The sequence below is a fragment of the Strigops habroptila genome, chromosome 7, assembly GCF_004027225.2.
Source record: "Strigops habroptila isolate Jane chromosome 7, bStrHab1.2.pri, whole genome shotgun sequence".
Taxonomy (NCBI): Eukaryota; Metazoa; Chordata; class Aves; order Psittaciformes; family Psittacidae; genus Strigops; species Strigops habroptila.
Genome location: NC_044283.2, coordinates 51,346,603 through 51,366,279, shown reverse-complemented (window position 1 = coordinate 51,366,279; position 19,677 = coordinate 51,346,603). Strand labels below are relative to the sequence as shown.

At 40.3% G+C, this 19,677-nt stretch overlaps 2 protein-coding genes across 7 annotated transcripts in view; one reads left to right on the top strand and one right to left on the bottom strand.

Moving 5' to 3' along the window:
* TSPAN5 (tetraspanin 5) overlaps positions 1-7,120 on the top strand; it is an 84,988-nt gene extending 77,868 nt beyond the window's left edge. For all 3 annotated transcript variants that reach the window (XM_030492057.1, XM_030492059.1, XM_030492058.1), the window contains 3 exons: positions 1,722-1,769; positions 1,879-1,995; positions 2,570-7,120. In XM_030492057.1, the coding sequence (XP_030347917.1) occupies positions 1,722-1,769; positions 1,879-1,995; positions 2,570-2,635 (231 nt within the window). In that variant the 3' untranslated portion in view covers positions 2,636-7,120. The remainder of the gene's footprint in view (positions 1-1,721; positions 1,770-1,878; positions 1,996-2,569) is intronic.
* A 3,986-nt stretch (positions 7,121-11,106) lies between these two features.
* Positions 11,107-19,677, bottom strand: part of RAP1GDS1 (Rap1 GTPase-GDP dissociation stimulator 1) — a 99,544-nt gene continuing 90,973 nt past the window's right edge. For 3 of the 4 annotated variants that reach the window (XM_030492053.1, XM_030492056.1, XM_030492055.1), the window contains 3 exons: positions 16,713-16,839; positions 15,316-15,444; positions 11,107-11,770 (listed from right to left, as the gene is read on the bottom strand). In XM_030492053.1, coding sequence (XP_030347913.1) covers positions 11,643-11,770; positions 15,316-15,444; positions 16,713-16,839 — 384 coding nt within the window. In that variant the 3' untranslated portion in view covers positions 11,107-11,642. The remainder of the gene's footprint in view (positions 11,771-15,315; positions 15,445-16,712; positions 16,840-19,677) is intronic. The other variant, XM_030492054.1, reaches the window with a different exon arrangement.

Sequence of the window (19,677 nt, the reverse complement as noted above, 5' to 3'; positions counted from 1 at the left end):
TTCACTGTCAGTGAACTGCGTCCCTTACAGTTTACCCTTCATTCTTGATCATGTCCGTACTAGTAATGCATGGCTTCAACATTTTCTGCTGGATGATCCAGAACTATATTTTAAAAGACATGAAAATTTACCAGGAAGCTGTTCCCTCAAACAATTTCTGACACTCAAATCTGATCTCAGGTGACTGTAGGACAAGCAGTAATTTTAAAAAGACAAGAAGAATGTGTAAAGATGTCCATACCTGCTGTGGATGCTTTATTGAACAGACCTTACTTTTAGTTTAACTTTTAGTTTAGCTTGAATTAGGAAGTAGCAAATTTAAGGTAGGCCAAAATAAGTCTCATCTAAAGCGAATTATAGTTCACTTTGGTGTAGTTTAGCAGGTTGAAATGTTCCAAATTCCTGTACAGGCAAGACCTAGAAAAGTTGATTTATTTCCATTTCATTCTTCACGCTCTCTTTTGGTTAACAAATTCCAAGGCTAAAGGCAGAAGACACCAATGATAAAGCAAGTAGGAATTCATTACAAAGAAGAAAGCTTAAAATTCCTCTGTTGGAATCTTATCTACTTTTACAGCCTTGAAGAGCATGGCACTTACATTTTAGATCCTAGAACAGAAGTATTCATCTCATTAAAAGATATGAATTGCTCAAATCTTAAAGGTCCTTTGAGAGAGTCCAACTTGGGCAACTGACAGGATGCAACCTGTTGATGTACTTTCTGAAAAGTGAGGAAGCACTTAGAGGAGCTTTAACTGCTGATAGGAGATACCTTTTTCCAAATGGCTACTTTTTAAAATCTATTTCTCTGCTGGCTGCCTTTCTCATTCCCCACAATTTGATTAAATTGTGGTGTTCAGTACACCTAGCTAATATTGGCTGATTTTTGTAACTTCGTTGAGTAGCTCCTTCTTCTGCTCGCTATATAAGCCAGTAACTTAATATTTTGCTGCCATTGTGGCTGACACAAGTAGTTGCTTCATTTTATTGCCCTGATATCTGTATAAAGAGTAAATGCAGCTTCAGCTTCTAATGGGTAGTGCTTGTTCACTAGGAAAAGTCTGCCATAGCCTATTTTATTACCTGTGCTTTGAGAATATTTAAGCAGAGGCAGCAGAAAAAAAACCCCCACCTCCTTTCCCATTGCTATCAAGCTCCTGTAAGAAAGAACAGGGAGTAAGAACACATTACCCCACCTCTTCTTTTTCCTCCCTAGTTTTTGGAAAGGAATTAGTTACTGCATATATTTCTACAGACATCCTCAGTAAGAACTTGCAGCTTCTGCAACAGAACTGCCCCTTCTCACCTCTTCACACTGTACAGACTGTATCCTGAAAATGTTAACAGCAGTCTTGGCATGTTTTTCAGTATAGACAAAACCTTTTCAGCAGAAGGTTCTTTCATTTGAAATAGATGTCCCCAAATCCCTTTACTTTGGCTTCTGAATGCTTGCATCTGAAACATGGAATTCACTCCGGTGGAGGCCCAGTTTTAAGCTTGCTGCCCTAAGAGCTGAAAATATTTTTTGCCCACATGCTTTTGTTTGTTGCAAATAATTAATAGCACTGAATGGAAGAGGGAAGGGGTTTTTAAACAGCAATATGGTGACCAAAGTTAGTGTGTTTGTCTTATTACACACAGGAACAACTCTGGGAGTTGGGAGATGGTGTTTGGGATACGCTTCACTGATTGCCTCTCTTCTGTTTGTCTCTCTCTTCTAGGAAGATGTTATTAACACTCAGTGTGGCTATGATGCAAGGCAAAAACCAGTAAGTTTTGGTACCTTAAGGAGCTGAATAGCTCCTGCAAGAACAGGTTTTTCTGCTGATGGGGTAGTTGAATGTAATTATCTGTTTCCTTTGCTCCTTTTCTTGGCAGGAAGTTGATCAGCAGATTGTTATCTACACTAAAGGCTGTGTCCCTCAATTTGAGAAATGGTTGCAAGACAATCTTACCATAGTTGCTGGTATATTCATTGGGATAGCATTACTGCAGGTAAGCATCATGTTCCCTGTAATGAGTTAAACAGAAGAATAACAGATAAATAGAACACAGAAGGGGGGAACTGTGTAAGAGAACTAGAAATAGTCAGTTGCACTTAGAAATATAACGTCTGTAGGTTTTAGTGAAGGGAGCTAAATGCATGAAGCTTTCTTTGTGTTAAGGAGTATTTAATATTTTGTTTGTAGGGATGCATTTTTTTCAGTTTCAACTGTCTGCAGGTTAAAATTAATGCTCTGTGTTAGATAAAGTTTATGTAGGGATTTTTAAGCCTGTACAGGCCTACTATTTCTGGTGGTGCTTCAATGAGCAGCAAAAAGCCTTTACAGTTGCTTTTCTGAAGCAAGTCTAGAATTGTTTAGTTTCCCAGAGTCCAGTGGCACAATGAAATTCCTGGGGTTACAGGATTTTTTTCAATTCTTTTCCTTCTTCCAACACTTACTGTTAATTTGATTTCTAACTTTCTGTTGCTTGTTTTCATATCAAAGTTCTGTAAAACCTAAGGAGTGTTGCCTGTGTGAAAAGAGTTGTCCGATGCTCCAAATGAATAAACTGTTGTCTCTTCCAGATATTTGGGATATGCTTAGCCCAGAATTTGGTTAGTGACATTGAGGCTGTCAGAGCCAGCTGGTAAAACTGCTGACGTAACCACAAGAAGACACTGGACAACCGAAACCCTCTGAAACCTCCAGTGTATCGCTCCGACACCAAGCTGTATGGACATGGGTGACAGGGAAGTCTTCTCTCCCAAGTAGTCTCAAGTATAAGTTCCTGATATTGCAGTGAACTCATGTTTCTTTGGGGTGGGGGAGAGAAGAGTGGGCTATTTAAAACCTGCTGCTCACTGACAGTTCTTTTTCTTTTAAACCACCAGTTTGAAAGCTCTTGAGCCGTGAATCTCTACTGTATTCTTGATCCTGAGTAACAAGTGGACACTTTTTTAAAATTGGTGTATTCAGTGGGACAGATTTGCATCGTTGTAGTCTGTGGATATGCTGTTTATTCTTCGTGTCATGAGCTCTTTGATAGCTGCCAAATATTCCTGAGATGGTCTCTCTCTTCACCACTCTGTAAAGGAACAATCTTGTTTTCACAGCTAAACATAGCTACAGGCCTAAACCCATCGAGCAGGAAGCAACTTTCTATGCATCTATTGTACAGTAAAAGAGATTGTTTTTAAAACAAGGGAAATTTTTTTTTTTTTTACATAAGCTTCCAACCATCTCCCTGTAGTACTTTGAGGTTGGAATCGGCAAGCTCACAGGGAGAATTGCCTAATTTTATTGACATCTTTCTTCCTTCTCCACCCTTGTATGAAGGGAAAGGAGTTTTGTATTTGACAAACAAGGGTTGAAGAGCCTTTGGTTGCTGCCATACCTTAGGACATCAGTCTCTTAAGGCAAGGATGGAATATAACTGTATAAATGTATGAAAGAAGTGTGAATGTTGGGTCCAAGTGAATAATATTATTCAAAGAATGAATGATATATTAACTTAAAAAAAAAAAAAGAAAACATATGTATTTGAGATGGCTAAATCTTTTGTTTTTCTGGAATTTAGTGTAACCTAATGTATTTAGGGATCTCACTAATATTAGTGCTTTGATATATTTGTGCAAAACTTCTTTTTTGGTCTGTTCCTAGCTGAGGCTTTGGTCTTTCATTTTTCTTTTTTCTTTAACTCTTTTTACTTGCATGAGCTGTGGAGTAAGAATCTGTGACACTCCAGTGCTTTAAATATGTGCATATGTTTTAGTACAGTCTATTCCAAACTTACTAGTAAATGCATGTGATTATGGAAAGATCATACCCATTCCCTTGGAAGTTGGAGAGAACACCTTTTGCCAGAGTAAATGCTTACTGCCTGTGAACAAATCCTTGCTATGAAGATGTGTCTCCCTTTGTTGCTCTAAATGCAACAAAAAGCTTTCTTGAAACAATGGAATCAAAGTTTTAAAGTAGAAGTGTGTATTGGGATCAGCCAAGGCAGACTCTTTGAATTGGACAGAAGAGAGTAGAATTTGGATAAAGCACAAATAGTGGAAGAAGAATTAGATCAGACTCCATCCATCTTAAAGTTTTTGATTTGTTCTTCTTCACTAATAGTGAACTTACAAAGCTGACCATGGCTTGAGTAGTTTTATTGCACTTTGTATTAATATATCTTGTTGTATGACCTTTCTCAGTAACTGCAGAACCAGTCCTGAAAGCTGTGAGCTCTTGGCTCCTGCTTTGGTCAGGTGGTGGCAAAGAGTGTGTAGCACCTCTTTGTAACAGCTTAGCGTATTTCTGAAATGAGTTTTCTAAAATGAAGTATGTGGATTAGAAGAGATGAATGCATTGCTTTCAAAGCTTCCCTGTTCTGGGGAATGGTTAGAAGGCTGGTCTGATGACCTATTAAGGTCCTTTCAGGCCCTATGACTCTTAAACCATGATAGTATATGTACCCTTGCACATTTTGCCTTTCTGTGCTTTAGTCGTCTGTAGTATTTTCCCTTCTGAATGCTGGTGGTAGGCACACCAGTGTTCCACAGATGCCTCAGACAGTCCTGTTGTCCTCCTGTCTTTGAGCATTACCTCATCTTCTTCTGGTTAACTCCCACTGACTGGCTCTGAATCAGGCAGCCGCCATATCCTTTGGTATCTGCTGTTAAAGGCCAGTTATGACTCAGTAATTTTTTATTTTATTATTTTTAAGCCTTTGAAAGCAATTATAAATCACTGTCCTTAATAAAGTTGGTTCCACCTCACCGCAGTGTTATGTTTTTCTTAGCCACTCCTAACTTGAGGAGTTACTGGTGTTTGTTTCCCCACAAAGGGACACACCATTTTGCCTGGTAGCAGCAGGGCAGACTGATCATCAGCACCAGTGTTACTGCACTGAGACAAAATGGTGTGGGGAGAAATCAGGGAAGCGTGGTTGAGGAACTAACCCATCCACCTCAGATCCTTGATTGTGACCCAGTGCTTTGGTTTGGAGAAAAAGGAAAAATAAAGCCTACAGTACAGAAACATTCCTTGTTGCCACTGGTCTTGAGTGCTGCTGTTGCTGCTGTGGGCTTCTGAAGACAACTTAATTTTTCTACTTGAATTTCTGCAGTTGTACTGTACTGGCCTTCTGTCTTGTCACGCTGTTCTGAGTTCCAGTCTGCTGGACATGCTGTTGGCAGTGTCAGACTGATAGGAAGGTAAACGCTCTGAGGTGAGCAAATCTTGTTCTCACACACAAATGTGCAACACTTCTGCTGAGTCCCAGAAAGACTGACTGTTCTCATAAAAACCACTAAATAACTCATTTTTCTAGAGCTTGATCTATTGCTGCAGATGCTGATACTTCTCCCTTCCCTGCTCCCAAGAGAAGCTCTTATATTCCTCATTTTTGCAGTTGTTTGATGGTTGCATACTGAATGTTCAGGATTAGCTGTCTATATTGCATGTTTAAATCCCACATTTTTTGTCTACAGATTGAGTAAGATGTCCTAGAAATGCCCCATCAGCAGCTACTCAGCAGCTTAGGTGTCCAGTTTGGGAAGTTTGTGGGAGGCCTTGGGAATCAATCTATTATTGTCAGAGCCTGCCAAATGCAAGCAAGCTTTCTTCCAGGAACTTTTGTGAAAACTTCAGGTGAGCTGCAACTAAAGCACAACTGCTGGCTATGTGGGCTCATTTTCTAAAGCAATAAGATACAGTAGGCAGTATGACTTCTTGGCAGTTTCTGCCTGGTGTGGTGCTGGGGTAGATTCAAGTTTGGAGGTCAGTCTAATTATCTGCAATGCCCAGTAGTTGTTCAGAAATTTGTTATGAGGCCTGTGTGGAGTGTGAAATAGCTCTGTTTGCTAGGCCATTTGTATGGGATGGTGGCATTGCTAACAGGAGGTCTGGTAGCTTCAGCAGTATCCCTGGCTTTAAAGCCATTTCCAAACTCCCCACTGAGCCCTGCCAAAGGGTATCACAGTCCTTGCTCCTCTGCTTTCTAAATGCTCTCCATATTCACAGGCCTTTCTTTAATCTGTCTTTTTTTTTTTTTTTTTTTTTTAAATCAAATAGTCTAATGGGCAAATGTTTGATTTGTCTCTGTGTGTCTGTTTCAGTAGCAGTAGGATCTCTTTACTTCAAAACCAATAATTTTGATTGTGCCCCTTAGAGTCTGAAGCTACAGAGATGCTTGCTTAAGTGTACTCTGTGCTGAACGCCACCCTCTCTCCCCTTTGAGAGAGATGCTAATTGTAGTTCTGGTGTGTAAATAATGTTTGACATGTAAATAGTAGCATGCAGATTAAGTGATTCTTGCACATGACTGCTTTTCACCCTAGAAGTGTTTATTATGGATACGAAAGGTGTCCATCGTGAGAGTTTGCTGAAGAAAAGCGAGTGGTCGCTGAGGCTACACCTGACCCTGGAGGTGAGGCGGCAGTGCTTTCATCGCCTGCCCTCTAGTGTCCGCCCAGCCGCCGTGCAGCGTGCATCTGAGGGAGGTGAAGCCCTGGCCAGCCTGCCGGGCTCTGGTTAGCAGCAGGACCTTCCTTGCCTTTTCTCTTTGCTACTTGGCAGTAGAACAGCATTAGACTGTAAAATGGAGGGTCAGAGTCAGCACCCCCTACCAGTTATGGCAGGTTGCCATCACTTGTGGCAAGACTAAACATGGTGCTATAAGAACTGTCCTGATGCTAATCTGTGATTTTACTACTTTAGACATGCCCTTGGTAAAATTGATTCTGATTAACAATGTTGGTTACAAGAGAAACTCTTATGTGAATTTCTGTTTCCCTTCTTGTGGTGTGTGCCTTTTGGGTACATTGAAATGACAGTTCTGCAAATACCTAGGAAGGAGATTAGATCTAAACAGGTGTCAAGCACCATTGAAGGTTCCAGTTCTCCCTCCCATTTTTGTCTTCTCTCTGAAGCTTTTTCAGATACCTGTAATTGGTCATGAAACTGTCTAAAGCAAACAAAACAAAACTCACCTGTTGGATCTGTTAGATACCAAATTTTGCCACTTGAAAAAATAAAATAATCTGTCTCCCTTAACATGCAGTATAAAAATAAGTGTTGTGACTCCCAGCGTGCACCAGGTAGCACTGCTAGTTGTCTTTTGTGTTTTGACAATATAGATGTGTTAATAAAAAGATCCATCTATATGTGTTTTCATGTTCACGCTGTATACAGAGTAGAGATGGACCTGGAATTACCTTGAGTAACGGGGAGATTGTGATTTGGGTTTTGTGGCTCACACCTGTCTCTGATATGTATATTCCAGATTAGTTCCAACTGAATCTCTCTCTCTGGTTCATCCTGCGGTGGACAGCAAGGTGTCGATATTTACCTTTTGTGTATCATTCCTTTTTATACGAATGTATTCTCTTGTGTTCCTTTTTTTTCTTATGAGTTGTAAAATTGATTGTAAAAGCCAACTACACTTACTGATTGAAAGTATTGCTATAACAGAACTGCATGCCTGGTAGAGTTTGACTTGAGCTTTAGTTTTCTGATTTTGGGCTGGTTACCTTCAGTCTAGGAGAAAAGCATAGATCCAGGTGCATAATATATTGTCATCTTTAGCATTAGACTGTGGTGTTGTATCACATGCTGATCTCAATGGATGTAACTGGAGTCTACTTAGGAAGTTAATGCAACTTCCTGGTAATTCATTTTAAGCTATTGAAAGTGGTCTTGATCATGCTACTTGTGTTCTTTGGGTTTTGTTTTTTAATAGAGGCATTTTTTAGGAGTGTTTTAATACACTTATGATGGACAATACAATAGTTTTAATAGTTGTGCAGTATTCTGTATTTACTTGAAGTAAATCATTTTATATGCAATTTGTTAGATAATTACAATTTTATAAATAAAATTGCGTGAAATATGATGTTGTGAATGTGTACTCTTGGTGGTAGCACTCAACATTAACGGTGCAAAGATAGGTTCATGCAAAGTTTCTCCAGGAGAAGACCCCCTGCCTGCTCTCCCCTAAACTAATAGGGGAAATAAATCCCCAAGTCTCTCATATACAGCATAAAATACTGTGTTCTGATTAAGTCATAAAACACATTATCACGGTACCAGCGGCTGCCCTTGAATGAATAATAAGCTAATACATGAAGAGCACATCCTCAGGTGAGAAGATCCCATACCTACTGTCAGCTGTTGTTGAAGTCTCTGGCTAATGAACACACTTTGCTTTTCTCTGACAGGTTGTTGGTGTTCCTGAGCGCTGCAGCTGCTGGTTAGTACAACTGTTGGAGCTTTCCCATTATCATTCTGGTGACCCTGAAGTGTTCAGAAGTTGCTGCTTTGCAGGGAGCAGCACCGAGGGGATTTCATTACTTAATTAAGCTTTTGTAAAGGGAGGTGGGAATTTCACTTTTCTAAGTGCAACATGTCCTTAAGCAGAAGTAATGAGAGCTGACTTATTTTATTGTGCAGGTAAAAATAGGTAATGATGTCTTGTGCTTGTTTAGACAGAGGAGGAGGAGGAACCCTCCTTTTTTTTTTTTTTCCCCAGTATTTCAAAAACTGTAGAGCAAGCTAATCCTGTATCTCAAAACTACAATTTTGTCCACAAAACACCACTGTGATTTAAAAGCACATCTCTATCCAAACTGAAGTCCAAACCCTTTTGCATATTTCAGGCATATACATTTATCTGAATGTGTGGAAATGACTTGGCAAAATAAGAATGCAAATGTGGAGGCCCTGGGGACGGCAGGAGGGGAGGTGAGGAGAAAATGGAAGTCAACCAAAAAGAAGCAAAGTCAAGGGCATTGCCTAAATCTTGTAATGTGCAAGAGATGGGACACATCAATAGCCATTTTCATGATGGAGGAGGAGACTAGAGTGGCTCCCTGCATTCTGTCAAACTCTTAGCAGACTTGCATACTGTTTCTTGAAACTGTGGCTAGTTTCCATTTCTAGGGGTTCTGAAACAAATGACCTTTTCTGGGTCTTGTGGTCTCATTTGACCAATGGGTCCTCTGGTTCAAAGATCCATATTGTTGGGGTTTGTGCCTTACCCAAAGTGAAACTTTGCCTGGTATTTCCACACTGTGAAATGTAAAAATGTATGTATGCTGTCTATCTGCCTGACTGGTGTGCTGTTAGGTCTTGCAGAAGCCATACAGGTGCAGACAAGTGTAACACACCAGGGAGGTGCTACCTGCCCTGTGCAGTGTGGCAGCAGTGACCACTTCAGCTTGGTTTGCTGTAGCAGTAAGTTAATGAAAAGGCCTGATGACTGGCATCGCCGTCATAAAAATAGTCTGAGCAGCAGATGTCAAGCTTTGCTTAGATGTAATCCGTCTACTAAGCATCTAATCAGAACTGTTGTCGGCAGTATCGATTCAGTTGACTACAGTAAAGTAGTGAAATGCATATGATTGTAATGTCCTTAGATCCTGTTTCTCTTACTAAGAGGTTCGGAGGATAAATGATTTACTAGTCATTTAGAAGTGATGTGCAGACTGCAGCATGTCCTACAATGGCACAGCATTTGTGTGGATAGGCATAGTCTCTTCAATTACCTCCTCTTACTGCGAGAAACGCCCATCTTTGCCCTTGAGCAGGCTTTCCGTCTGTGTATAGGCTTAGCACAGCTTTTATCTAGAAATGTAATATTCACTTGATAGTCCATCCAGAGAAACCATCTGAAAGTGGGTATCAGTGCTGGCCTTTGTGCTTGCCGCGACAGTGGTATCCCTAATAAAAATTTGGTAATAAGGATATCGCTAATGCTTAACCTGACTCCAGACAACCAGGTAAATGGGGAATTTTGTTGGTGTCACAACTTCGTTGGTTATCAGCTTGTGTGAGCGCTTGCAGTTTATACTGATGTCAAAAAGAACAGTCTCTCTGTATAACTAGGTACGTCTCTGATAACCGGTCTTTCAAAAGTATTTTGGGATTTGCTTAAACCAATGGAACTTATTTCCATGCCTGAGAGAACCTGGGCTTGCGTGGGTCCACTGTGAACTGTGATTGTAAACATGCTGGTTATGTTCATCAGTGCAGAGGTTCTGTGTTATTTGGAGCCTGATGTCATGGGGTCCGGTCTGTGTTCACAGCTCTGTGCTCTTATCAGTAGCTTTATTGCACTATTACAAGCAAATGGCTTTTGAATGTATGGTTTTTTTTAATAAGAGGCTTTAGTACTGTTTAGTATTAGAAGCTTTTTCTGTGTGTTTCTGGTACTGGATTAAATGGATATGGAATCTCTGCTGTGTGAATATTCCTGTAGCATCCACTGTGTTTTGGTAGTGTCTCAGCTTAAACTGACTGAGGCAAGTTTCTTTTCATACCCAGCTTGTGTAATCCCTTTCCCATCATGACTGGCATCTTCCTATCACAGTGTTGGTGGGATAGCCAGTGGTTTCATGGATTTGGGAACTGAATCTGGGAAGGTCAAAAGCAGCATTTTTGCAACCACACGGCATGGGATCGAATGGGTGCTTGGCCTCTGGGTCTGCCACTCTGCTGATAAAAAAGGAGCTTGAAACTTCTGAGGCTGGCACTGGAAGTGCTGAATTCACCTTAAAGTGTTATAGATCTTATGACCTGTGTGCACTGTAGGCTTAATCAAGCTAGACTATGGCCTCGCACAGGCAAAAATAACGTGCAGGCTTGCTGGAAACTGCTGTCCCAACTGCTCCTTGTGTTGCCAAAGAGTTGTCTGTTGGTTTGCCTGCTGGCATGTTACAAACCTAAAGAGAGCAGCTATGAGATAAGATGCTTAAACTGCCCATTTCCCAACTCCTTTACCTAGGACAGGAGAACAGGATCACTTGATGGGGTTCTGTTGAAAAGCTGCAAGATGCACCTTTAAAAATCCATCTATAAAAAACCCCAACAAACAAAACTGCAATGCCAAGTGAGTTCGACAGCGCTCGGGTTGTACAGAGTATTCCTGTTAAAACGCACAATTGTTAAACCACACAGTGCTGCTGTGTGAGCATACACAGTGAAAGAGGTTGGAATAGTTTCCTTTGTATTCGCTCAACTGAAAGGCAGTGATTGTGTAGGGGCCAAAGCCAGGAATGACAAGGGCTCCTCACCAGTGCATGGTGGTGCAGTCACAGCTTCCACATGTAATTACAAAAAAGGACGAACCACAGGATAAAGTGAGGGCACTGAAATTTTTATTTGTTACCTCTAGGTACCACGAGTTTGACATTAATAGGCAAGACCAGTGAATGAGCAGTACATTGCATTCAAACCTGAACCTCCAAAGCACCAAAAATTGATCTAGGTTTACTGCTTAATCCTACAGTCAGCATACTAGTCTGGACTTGCTGCATCTTGTATCGTCCCTAATTTAGTAGTACATTGTTATGCAGTTAGGGGGCGTGAGGAAAGAGTTATTGTGTAGTACCACTTCTACATCATCATAGGACTACAACATGCACATTCTATTATGTGGCCCAAGCAACAAGAATACAAGTAGAACAGTTACAGGTGGAGACAGGTTCATGTTAACACCACCTATGAATTTGTAGAAACCTTTTTGGATGGGTACCTACAGCAGTTCATCAATTTGTGTGGGAACGTTACACGCATGCACAAGTGATACAGTGGAAAACACAGCAGGAGCGGCAGCAGGACGGAGGACAAAGGTGAAATCTGTGATGGGATGCATTGGAAACAAGACCTTCCTCAGCTTTCTACAGCAAGTCTCTGCTCTGTTAGTGAGGCCTGCTGGGCAACAGTTTTGTTCTCATGGCTGCGGAGTTTTGATATGACTTCTAGAAACGCCATGCTCTGCACTTCCTTTTGAAGAGGCTCTGAAAAAAGAAATAGTAAAAGAAACAGCGCTTTGTATGAGGTGGGCAACAGAACAGAAAAGCGTGGTGAGCGTGAGAAACTATTCTACTGCTCCCCGTACACACACAGGCACAAAAGTATGTGTGCACCCATAATATTTTATTTACTTTTTTGGATTGCTTTTGAGGATGGAGAGAAAACTGCAGGGCCAGGGGCAAGCACAGATCCATGGATTTCAGGTAAAGATGAATGATGAAGCTGCTGCACAGCAGTTAAGAAAATCCACCTGGATTGCCTTCCCAAGCAGATACTTAGGAAGTATTCCTAGTGAAAATACTTTTCTGATTTATTCCTTTAAACTAGCCTGACCAAGTGAGCTTGCCTGGAAAGGTTCACTATGTTGTTTGTATCAAATCAGCTCTGGTTAGTTGTGTTGGGGTGTGAAGTGGGTGAGATGGTTCTTTGAGGGATGTGGCACCACTTAGTCACTGTTAGCTGTCCACTTAGTTTGGCTCTGAAACATCACATGGTGCGTAGCCCAGTGTTGTGCGTAGGTATACAGTACTTACATTTTCCCTCGAAACAACTATGAGACACTGTTTCATGATCCTGATTGCTCTGTACTTTGTATTAATAAGGAGAGGTTGGAAACAACCCATAAAATTGAGCAATTTTTAAGAAGTAATGAGTTTTCTCAAAGCCCTGGACTCCAGACATCTCACAGTTAAGATTGAAAGCAGCTAGGTTTGTTTCATGCCCTGCTCAAGCCACTCTAGTGAACTTCCACTCAGCAACAAAATACCTACATATATTCTTGCTTTCCAGGTGCTGCTGGGGCCCTAATCCCTGAGCTTCCCATGAGAAATCCCAACCATCTGTTTCAGTGAGCTGTGCTGTATGCTATGCACATTTACTACTTTTTCTAATAGCAAATGTTGACATTTGTTTCCCTTCCTACCTACTTTCTTGTTTGCATATTTTCAGTTTTTTTGCAATTTAAACCCTACCATATAGAGCTGGGAGCTCTGATGCTGCTGTGCCCTGGGAACCTGCAGGTACAGAGCGGTATCAGCAAAGCTGTTGGGGTGGTTATGCTGTGTAAGCACTTTCTGCTCTCTCTCTCTCCTTCTGAGATATCATCATGTTTAAGCAGATGTTATTGAACTGAATTTCAGGAATTTACTGCCCTTTGCAGTAGCTGAATAGTTCTGCTTAATGTCTAGTTTCCTGTGAGCCTGAAGACCCTCACACACAGCAGTGACTGTGCTAGCAATGAATGCTCTTCTTTTGCTGATTCTTTACGTTACGATTTAAATGTTTCTATTTTCCATTGTCCTCATTTTCCCCTCTTTCCATTCACTCAGTTGCAAGAGCAACTTCCAGATGGCAAAAATTACATATAAACAGATACCCATTTACTGTTACACACAGCTGTTGGCAATACCAAGTTAAATGTGGTGCCAGATACCCTGTAACAAAGGGTAGTAACAGCAGCAGTCACTGGAGAATTAAACTTACCAATAATTAGGCCAGTGCAACCATTTCTAGTCCTTTACTGAACTATACTGGGGTCAATTACTTTAAAATGGCTACACAGGCGTGTTTGCAGTACAATATGGAAACATGTAAATGCTCACTGTGGAGACAGTGGTGAAAGTAAGTTAGAAGCAAAACCGGGAGAGATGTATTTTCACATGTAAAGAGCAGACGTGGCTCTTTGAGCCCCCCTCCTTGGATAAAATAGTGAAAAAGTTAATACCAAGGTTGCTCAGTTGCTCCTCTCATGTAGTCACCGATTTTATACAGGTCTGTCCACCAGGAAGCAGGGCTGAACACTGAGTCAGCTAGTGCTGGGCCTTAACTGTACAGCTGCATAGTGATAATGTGCTGTCTGTTCCCCATGAGTCTGGGAGCAGGCTAAGATGCCTCATGTCTAGCCAAAGCCTATAGCATGGTGGCAGACTGAATCTTGCCAGTTGGATAACATTAAAAAAACCCCTAAGATAAGATTGCTCCTTACTCTGGTGGAATAGACACATGGGTGTTTGACTTCAAAAACCTGTCAGTCTTGCAGGTGACAAAGAAGGGAAAATGCAAGTGTCAGGCAGAATTTGAGAGGACGATTATTTTAGTTGGAAGCAATGGGAATACACATAAGAACATCATGGTGAGGCTGAGGGGCAACCTCTGCAGGAAGGCTTCTCCTCTAAAATGGACAGATAATCCCAAGCACAAAATGGCTCAAGAAGGTTGTGAATAACAACTCAATTACATATCTTAACATTAAAGTGAATGCCTATTGAGAGCTGAGGCAATTTTTGAGCACAATCTTTGTACACTGAGATGCATATACTGCTCTAAAAACAAATACTTGTTCCTTTAAGATGGCAGTAATACAGCATTCGCTTGCATGGGTGTACAGGTCACCAGTTAGTAGGCATGGTGAGCTCTGTTTAAGGGGAAAAAAACCTCAACAGCTTTGTTTACAGAGACATCACATACTTGGCCATGATAATTTGATTGAATTGCTCATCTCTAGAGAACCTTCAAATGCTTCACACTTGGCAAGTCATGTGCAGACAGGCCCTGAGTTTCCACCTTTCTGACTTAATCCAGTTCTTATCTTAGTTGTCTGTAAATTTCTGAAGCCTTTATGGAATGAAATTTGTTCTCCTTTCACAGAGTAAATACATCTCAAAGAACTGAATGAAAGAAACATAGCCACTATTGGAAACCTCAGCTGGAAATCAAATTTCCCCATGATGTCTTGCTCTTTTGTGTTTTGTGGGGGTTTTGGTGGTGTTTTGTTTGTGGGTTTTTTTGCTTGTTTGCCCCCACACAGGTAAGAAGTTGCAATATCAAGCTGTAGCCCGCTTACACCATCCTCAAAACAGTGTGACCTTTAGCAGAGCGTTAGCTCAGAAAGATTACAGTGTCCAGCACTGACGTGTGTTAGAGCACAGCCTGCTTGTCTTTCAAAGCACCCATGAACAGTTGAGCCTGGTGGGCTGAGTCTGTGAGTGCTGCTGAGGGAGGGACTCTTTTAGTGAGATAAGTGTGAGGATTCCTCCATTTGTGTGCATGTGCGTCCTTGCATTAAATATTACCTGTATCTTTGTTTCCTACTATTCTTATAGGAATTTAAAACTACAAGTGAGAAGGCTCCTTGTAAGATTCAGCTGAATTTTACTTGACCATCAATTATGGGAACTTGCAGCTGAAGGTGAAAATAAAGTTCTTGCTATCTGCATGTTTGCAGAGAGCCTGATACTGTACGGTTTTAAATGCCTTTAATTTCTCTTCTGTCAGCTGAAGTTTGAGCAGAAGCCAGAGTCCAATTTCTGCAGTTTATATCCAAAACTGAGTTAACAGTCTCCTTCTTGACACTATAAATAAACACTATAAATGAAGTGTCATAGCAAATTGAATCCTTCTGTGTACATTCATTGTGAACAGAGAACCAGTCTCAGAGGGTGGTTGCACAGGCTCTACGTTCAGGCTAAAAGGGAGAACCAAGTTTAAATACATATATCTCTTAACAAAGCAGCCTCTGCTGAATACTCACCAGATCCTATAAGGGCACAGATCAACACCATGGAGTTGTATTTTATCTCTGGAGCACTCCTGTCATCTGAGAGCAGTCTGTGTAGAATCTGAACAAGCTGAGCGTTTTCGAGATCCTTTTCAGCAGTGACTGAAATACAAGTGAAGATTTGTAAATCTGGAAGTCCTGCTTGCTTTGATGCTTTTGTGCATTAGCCGTTTATTGAAACATGGATCTCTCACTGTAGTGAAAGTGGTTCTGTGGTGCGTAACTCACTGGCATAAAACTGAAGCATGTATTAGATGGTATGATGATAGGAATCACAGCTCTTGCTGTAAGAATGTAAAATGGCCCAACCACTTGAAAGGACAATCACAAGAGTTTAATGATAAAATCTGATCTTAAACACACAGTGAGCTGATGGAAAAGCCGACAGGCTTTCTAGCTATTTAGGCCAACACCTACAACATTTCGGCTTTCAAGACTTCCACTGCCTGAACTTGTCTTTGGAAATTCTGCCTGAGTAAACACAGGTGGTTTAATTCTTGATTCCATGGCAGAGGGAGCTCAAGGTCCATTATAAAAGCTGTGAAAAACTTCTCGATCAGAGCATGAGTTATTTCCTCTGTAGTGTTAAGAAACATTATATACTGAATTCAGGCTCGAAACTTTTAAATGTCTGAAGACAAGACAAGGGTTAGATGGTTCACCTGAATAGGAATATTCTTCCTTTTAATTAAAACAATTCCTTGATGTATTTTCAGTGATTTGGAAGCTGAACATGGCATTCCTGCAGTATGCGGTACTAAGTAATATTGCTTTAGTTCCTTACCTTAGCTAATAAGCAAGCAAATAGGATAAACAAAACCTCTGGTGGGCATTTGCCTTTTTGTTTGGTAAGCTGAGGTATGACAAAGGCATTCATATGATAACTCTTGCACCTATTTCTGTGGAACTTCATAAAGGCATTTTGGGGACATTATCCACCTTTGTGTGTATTCTCTAGCTCTCACTAATTAGGTAGGTGAAAGCTTTGCTTTGGTAAGCCCTCTCAAAGGGGATTAATCAGTCCAGTGTAGGAATGTGAAGGTCAGGTCATGTAGTCTCCACTCTTAAAGTATGATTTTGTTCCCTGTTAGCCTTCTGGGTTTTACCCAAAATTTAAAAGTTATGTTGAAGGGCCTTTCTAGATCATGTGGTCAACTACCAGAATGATGGAGCAGACACTGTATTACCAGCAAACTCCAGTTTTCTGCATGACCTGATTGCCTGCCTGTCTGCATGAACTATGTGCTACTGAAAGGCAAGGGGAAGGAGGAGGCTGTTCTACATTGCAAAAGAAACTCACACAGCTTTCCTGTTGCAACCTCTCTTGGGCACAGACTGGAAAGATAACAGTTCACCACTGGGATACTCACCTAACTCTAAAGCCGCTATTAATGCCAGTGCAACGAGAGCTTCGTTTTGCATTATTACGTGTTCACTGGTTGCCATGGTTACTAAATGCTTGATGCCTCCACTCTGTACAATGGTCCTAATTACATCCTAAAATAAATAGAAATAGAAAAAAATCTGTGTTGCATACAAACTGTATTAAACAATGAAATTGTTGTGGACGCTATGTTATCTTTGGGTAAGGATACTTCTTGGTTTTATGCACGTATAATCACTTTATATGTGAATGTACATGCATGTGGGCCTATAAATGATCTGCCATTACTCTGCAATTTTAAGCTACAACCTGTTAATGCAAACCAGTTAACCACATAACTGAGACACACATAACTAACTCTTTTCCAAATTATACTGTGTAACTCAAGTTCTCATGGTGTGCCATCAATTGCCTAACAAGTGCTTTTTGTTATGTTTGAACTCAGCTGGTGTACAAAGATGATTAATTTTCCCTTATTCATGTTGTGACGTTCAGAGCAGCTGATCAAAAGCACCCAACAAACCACATACTTGGGATACAGAGAGACAAGAACATAGTTTTAACAAAGTCATCAAATCCTTAATCTCCCTCCATGAATTTTCAGTTTCTTTAAAATGTTCAGAGGTGTGAAATCACAAATATTACACCTTACTATGCAGTAGAAATGGTGTACTTGAAAAACAGATTTTTGGAAATGGGCAGGAAAATGAAGACATTCTCTTGAAGTATTGTGGAATTTTCCTTCAAATATAAAGCAGGTTAGGAATGGATAGTTATGGGATAACAATGTGTTGGTTTCTGTTCTAAAGCCAGCAATTAAAATGAACTGTTGCCCAGTATCAAGGAAATGAAAATGTTGACTGGTTAAATGGCTTTAAAGCAGTTTAAAAACAGTCTAAAATTTGATCTAACTTACATATGTGACAAAGGATGAATAAAGATTTCTGGTGTTTGCAGGCTTTTCATTACTTGTTAATTATAATTAAAAAGTGAGTTTGCACTGAATATTTTCACAATTATATGTCCCAAAAATACTTGCAGAAATGTTTGCCTGAAAATCAGGTATTGGCATGCTGAAGGGGAACTGTTCAAGGAAATGTGGTTTAGCTTTTATTATTTTTTGTTCCATGGGTGCACAAAGTTTTGAAATAGTAGCCATTTCTTGAAATAAGGATCACATCCCTTTCTAACTCCAGCCGCAAGCCATAACTCATGAAGTAATACATGTGCTTAGAATGATTTCTGTTCCAGTGCTTGCATAGGCTATGCAGTGATGTTCTTTATGCAAGGAAACAGACACAGTACGATCAGCATCCTTGAAAATTGAAATATTTTCAGATAATCATACTGATGGTGCTAGTGGCACAGGTCACAGCCTAATGACTAAAGAATTTCATATTTAAACCCTTTTTTTTTTGTTCCTGAATGACATAATGTATGCAAGCATGTAAGTATTTTTATACTTTTCCTTACTTGCAGTGATGTGTTTTATTGCTTGTGATTTTCTGGTGGAATTCCAAAGTAGTTTTGAGACTCCACTGAATAATATGGGAACTGCTAATTTCTGTTAGAATTGGTGTACAGTTTTGGCTATATAAACTTTGGGAATCGATCAGCACCTTTGACATAAAATCTTATATTTTGTAGGTGAACATCGCCCTCTAAAAGGCAGTACCCAACAGACAGAAGAGGTGACAACAGTCAGGTTTGGCGTTAAGTGTGGCTTGACTCACAAGTACCCACTTCATTTTTTAGAATGAGACATAAGTTTTCCGAACTATTGTTGCCTTTGTAAATATTACCCCAAATCCTTTAAAATTAAAGACTAAATTCAAACCCAGTGTGCCGCGAGAACAGTAGTTGTACTCATATTCAAACCTAGAGGGCAGTAAAAGCATTAAAAACTCCACCGTCTCAGCTCTTTCCCTCTTCCAGTCAAGTTTCCTCTATGACTACATAAACCAGACCAAAGTTCATCTGTGATAATTTTGTTAACTTCTACATTAATACCTATTTGATGCCATCAATAGTGTCTCTCTATTTAGAGCTGAATTCTGTTTTCCTGTAGAGAGTATTGATAACGACTTGCATCTGTGGCAGCATTTGCCACTAATGCATGCATCTTGGTGTCCTGGGTTCAGCGCTTAAACCACGACACCTGGGGACTGTGTGTGGGGTGCATAAAAAATGAGAACTTGGAAAAAATGAAACCTGATCAGTTTTAGAGGCTGAATATAAAAGGGAGCATGGGTATTAGAAAGAGACAGTAATCTTAGAAATGAGCAGATTTACATCTCTGTAAGGCCTGTTGATTTGTTTTGGGACAGGCTCCATATAGATCAAGTCAACGATATGGTTTTCACTTCACAAATGCCATGCATGAATGAAGAGGCTACTGTTAAAGGCTGAGTTCTCAACATCCCATATGCTATTTAAGTTCAGTCATGCAGCCTGTGTTCATATGGGTGAATGCAAGAAATGAAGTCTGAGCCTGAAATAGCTTGTTTCCAGAAGCTTTTGTCCCTTCTCAGGCTATGTTTGTCTAATACTCTCTTGAGCAAGGACAGTGGACTTGGACTGCTTATGTTAAGGTATTTGGTTGATGCAGATGTGATGGGAGGGTCAGAACTCATCTGTCCCACAGTTTCTTTTAATATCGTACCTTTTGCTATGTGCAAGCAAGCTTTTGTTAGAATTTGGACTAAGTGATCATTTCTAATCTGTTAGACTTTTAAAACTCTGAAATATGCTAAATGAACAATAGGGGGACAGACTTTATCTGGAACTCAGTTTTATATAAATATATAGCAAGATCATAACAATTGAGTGCAATGATTCTTCATATATAGCATTATTAAAATGTAATATGTCATGCTGAATTTCTACAGGATACAATGCAAATAAAAATGAGTTAGGACATAGCCATGTGAATCCTAACAGCATTCCTTCAG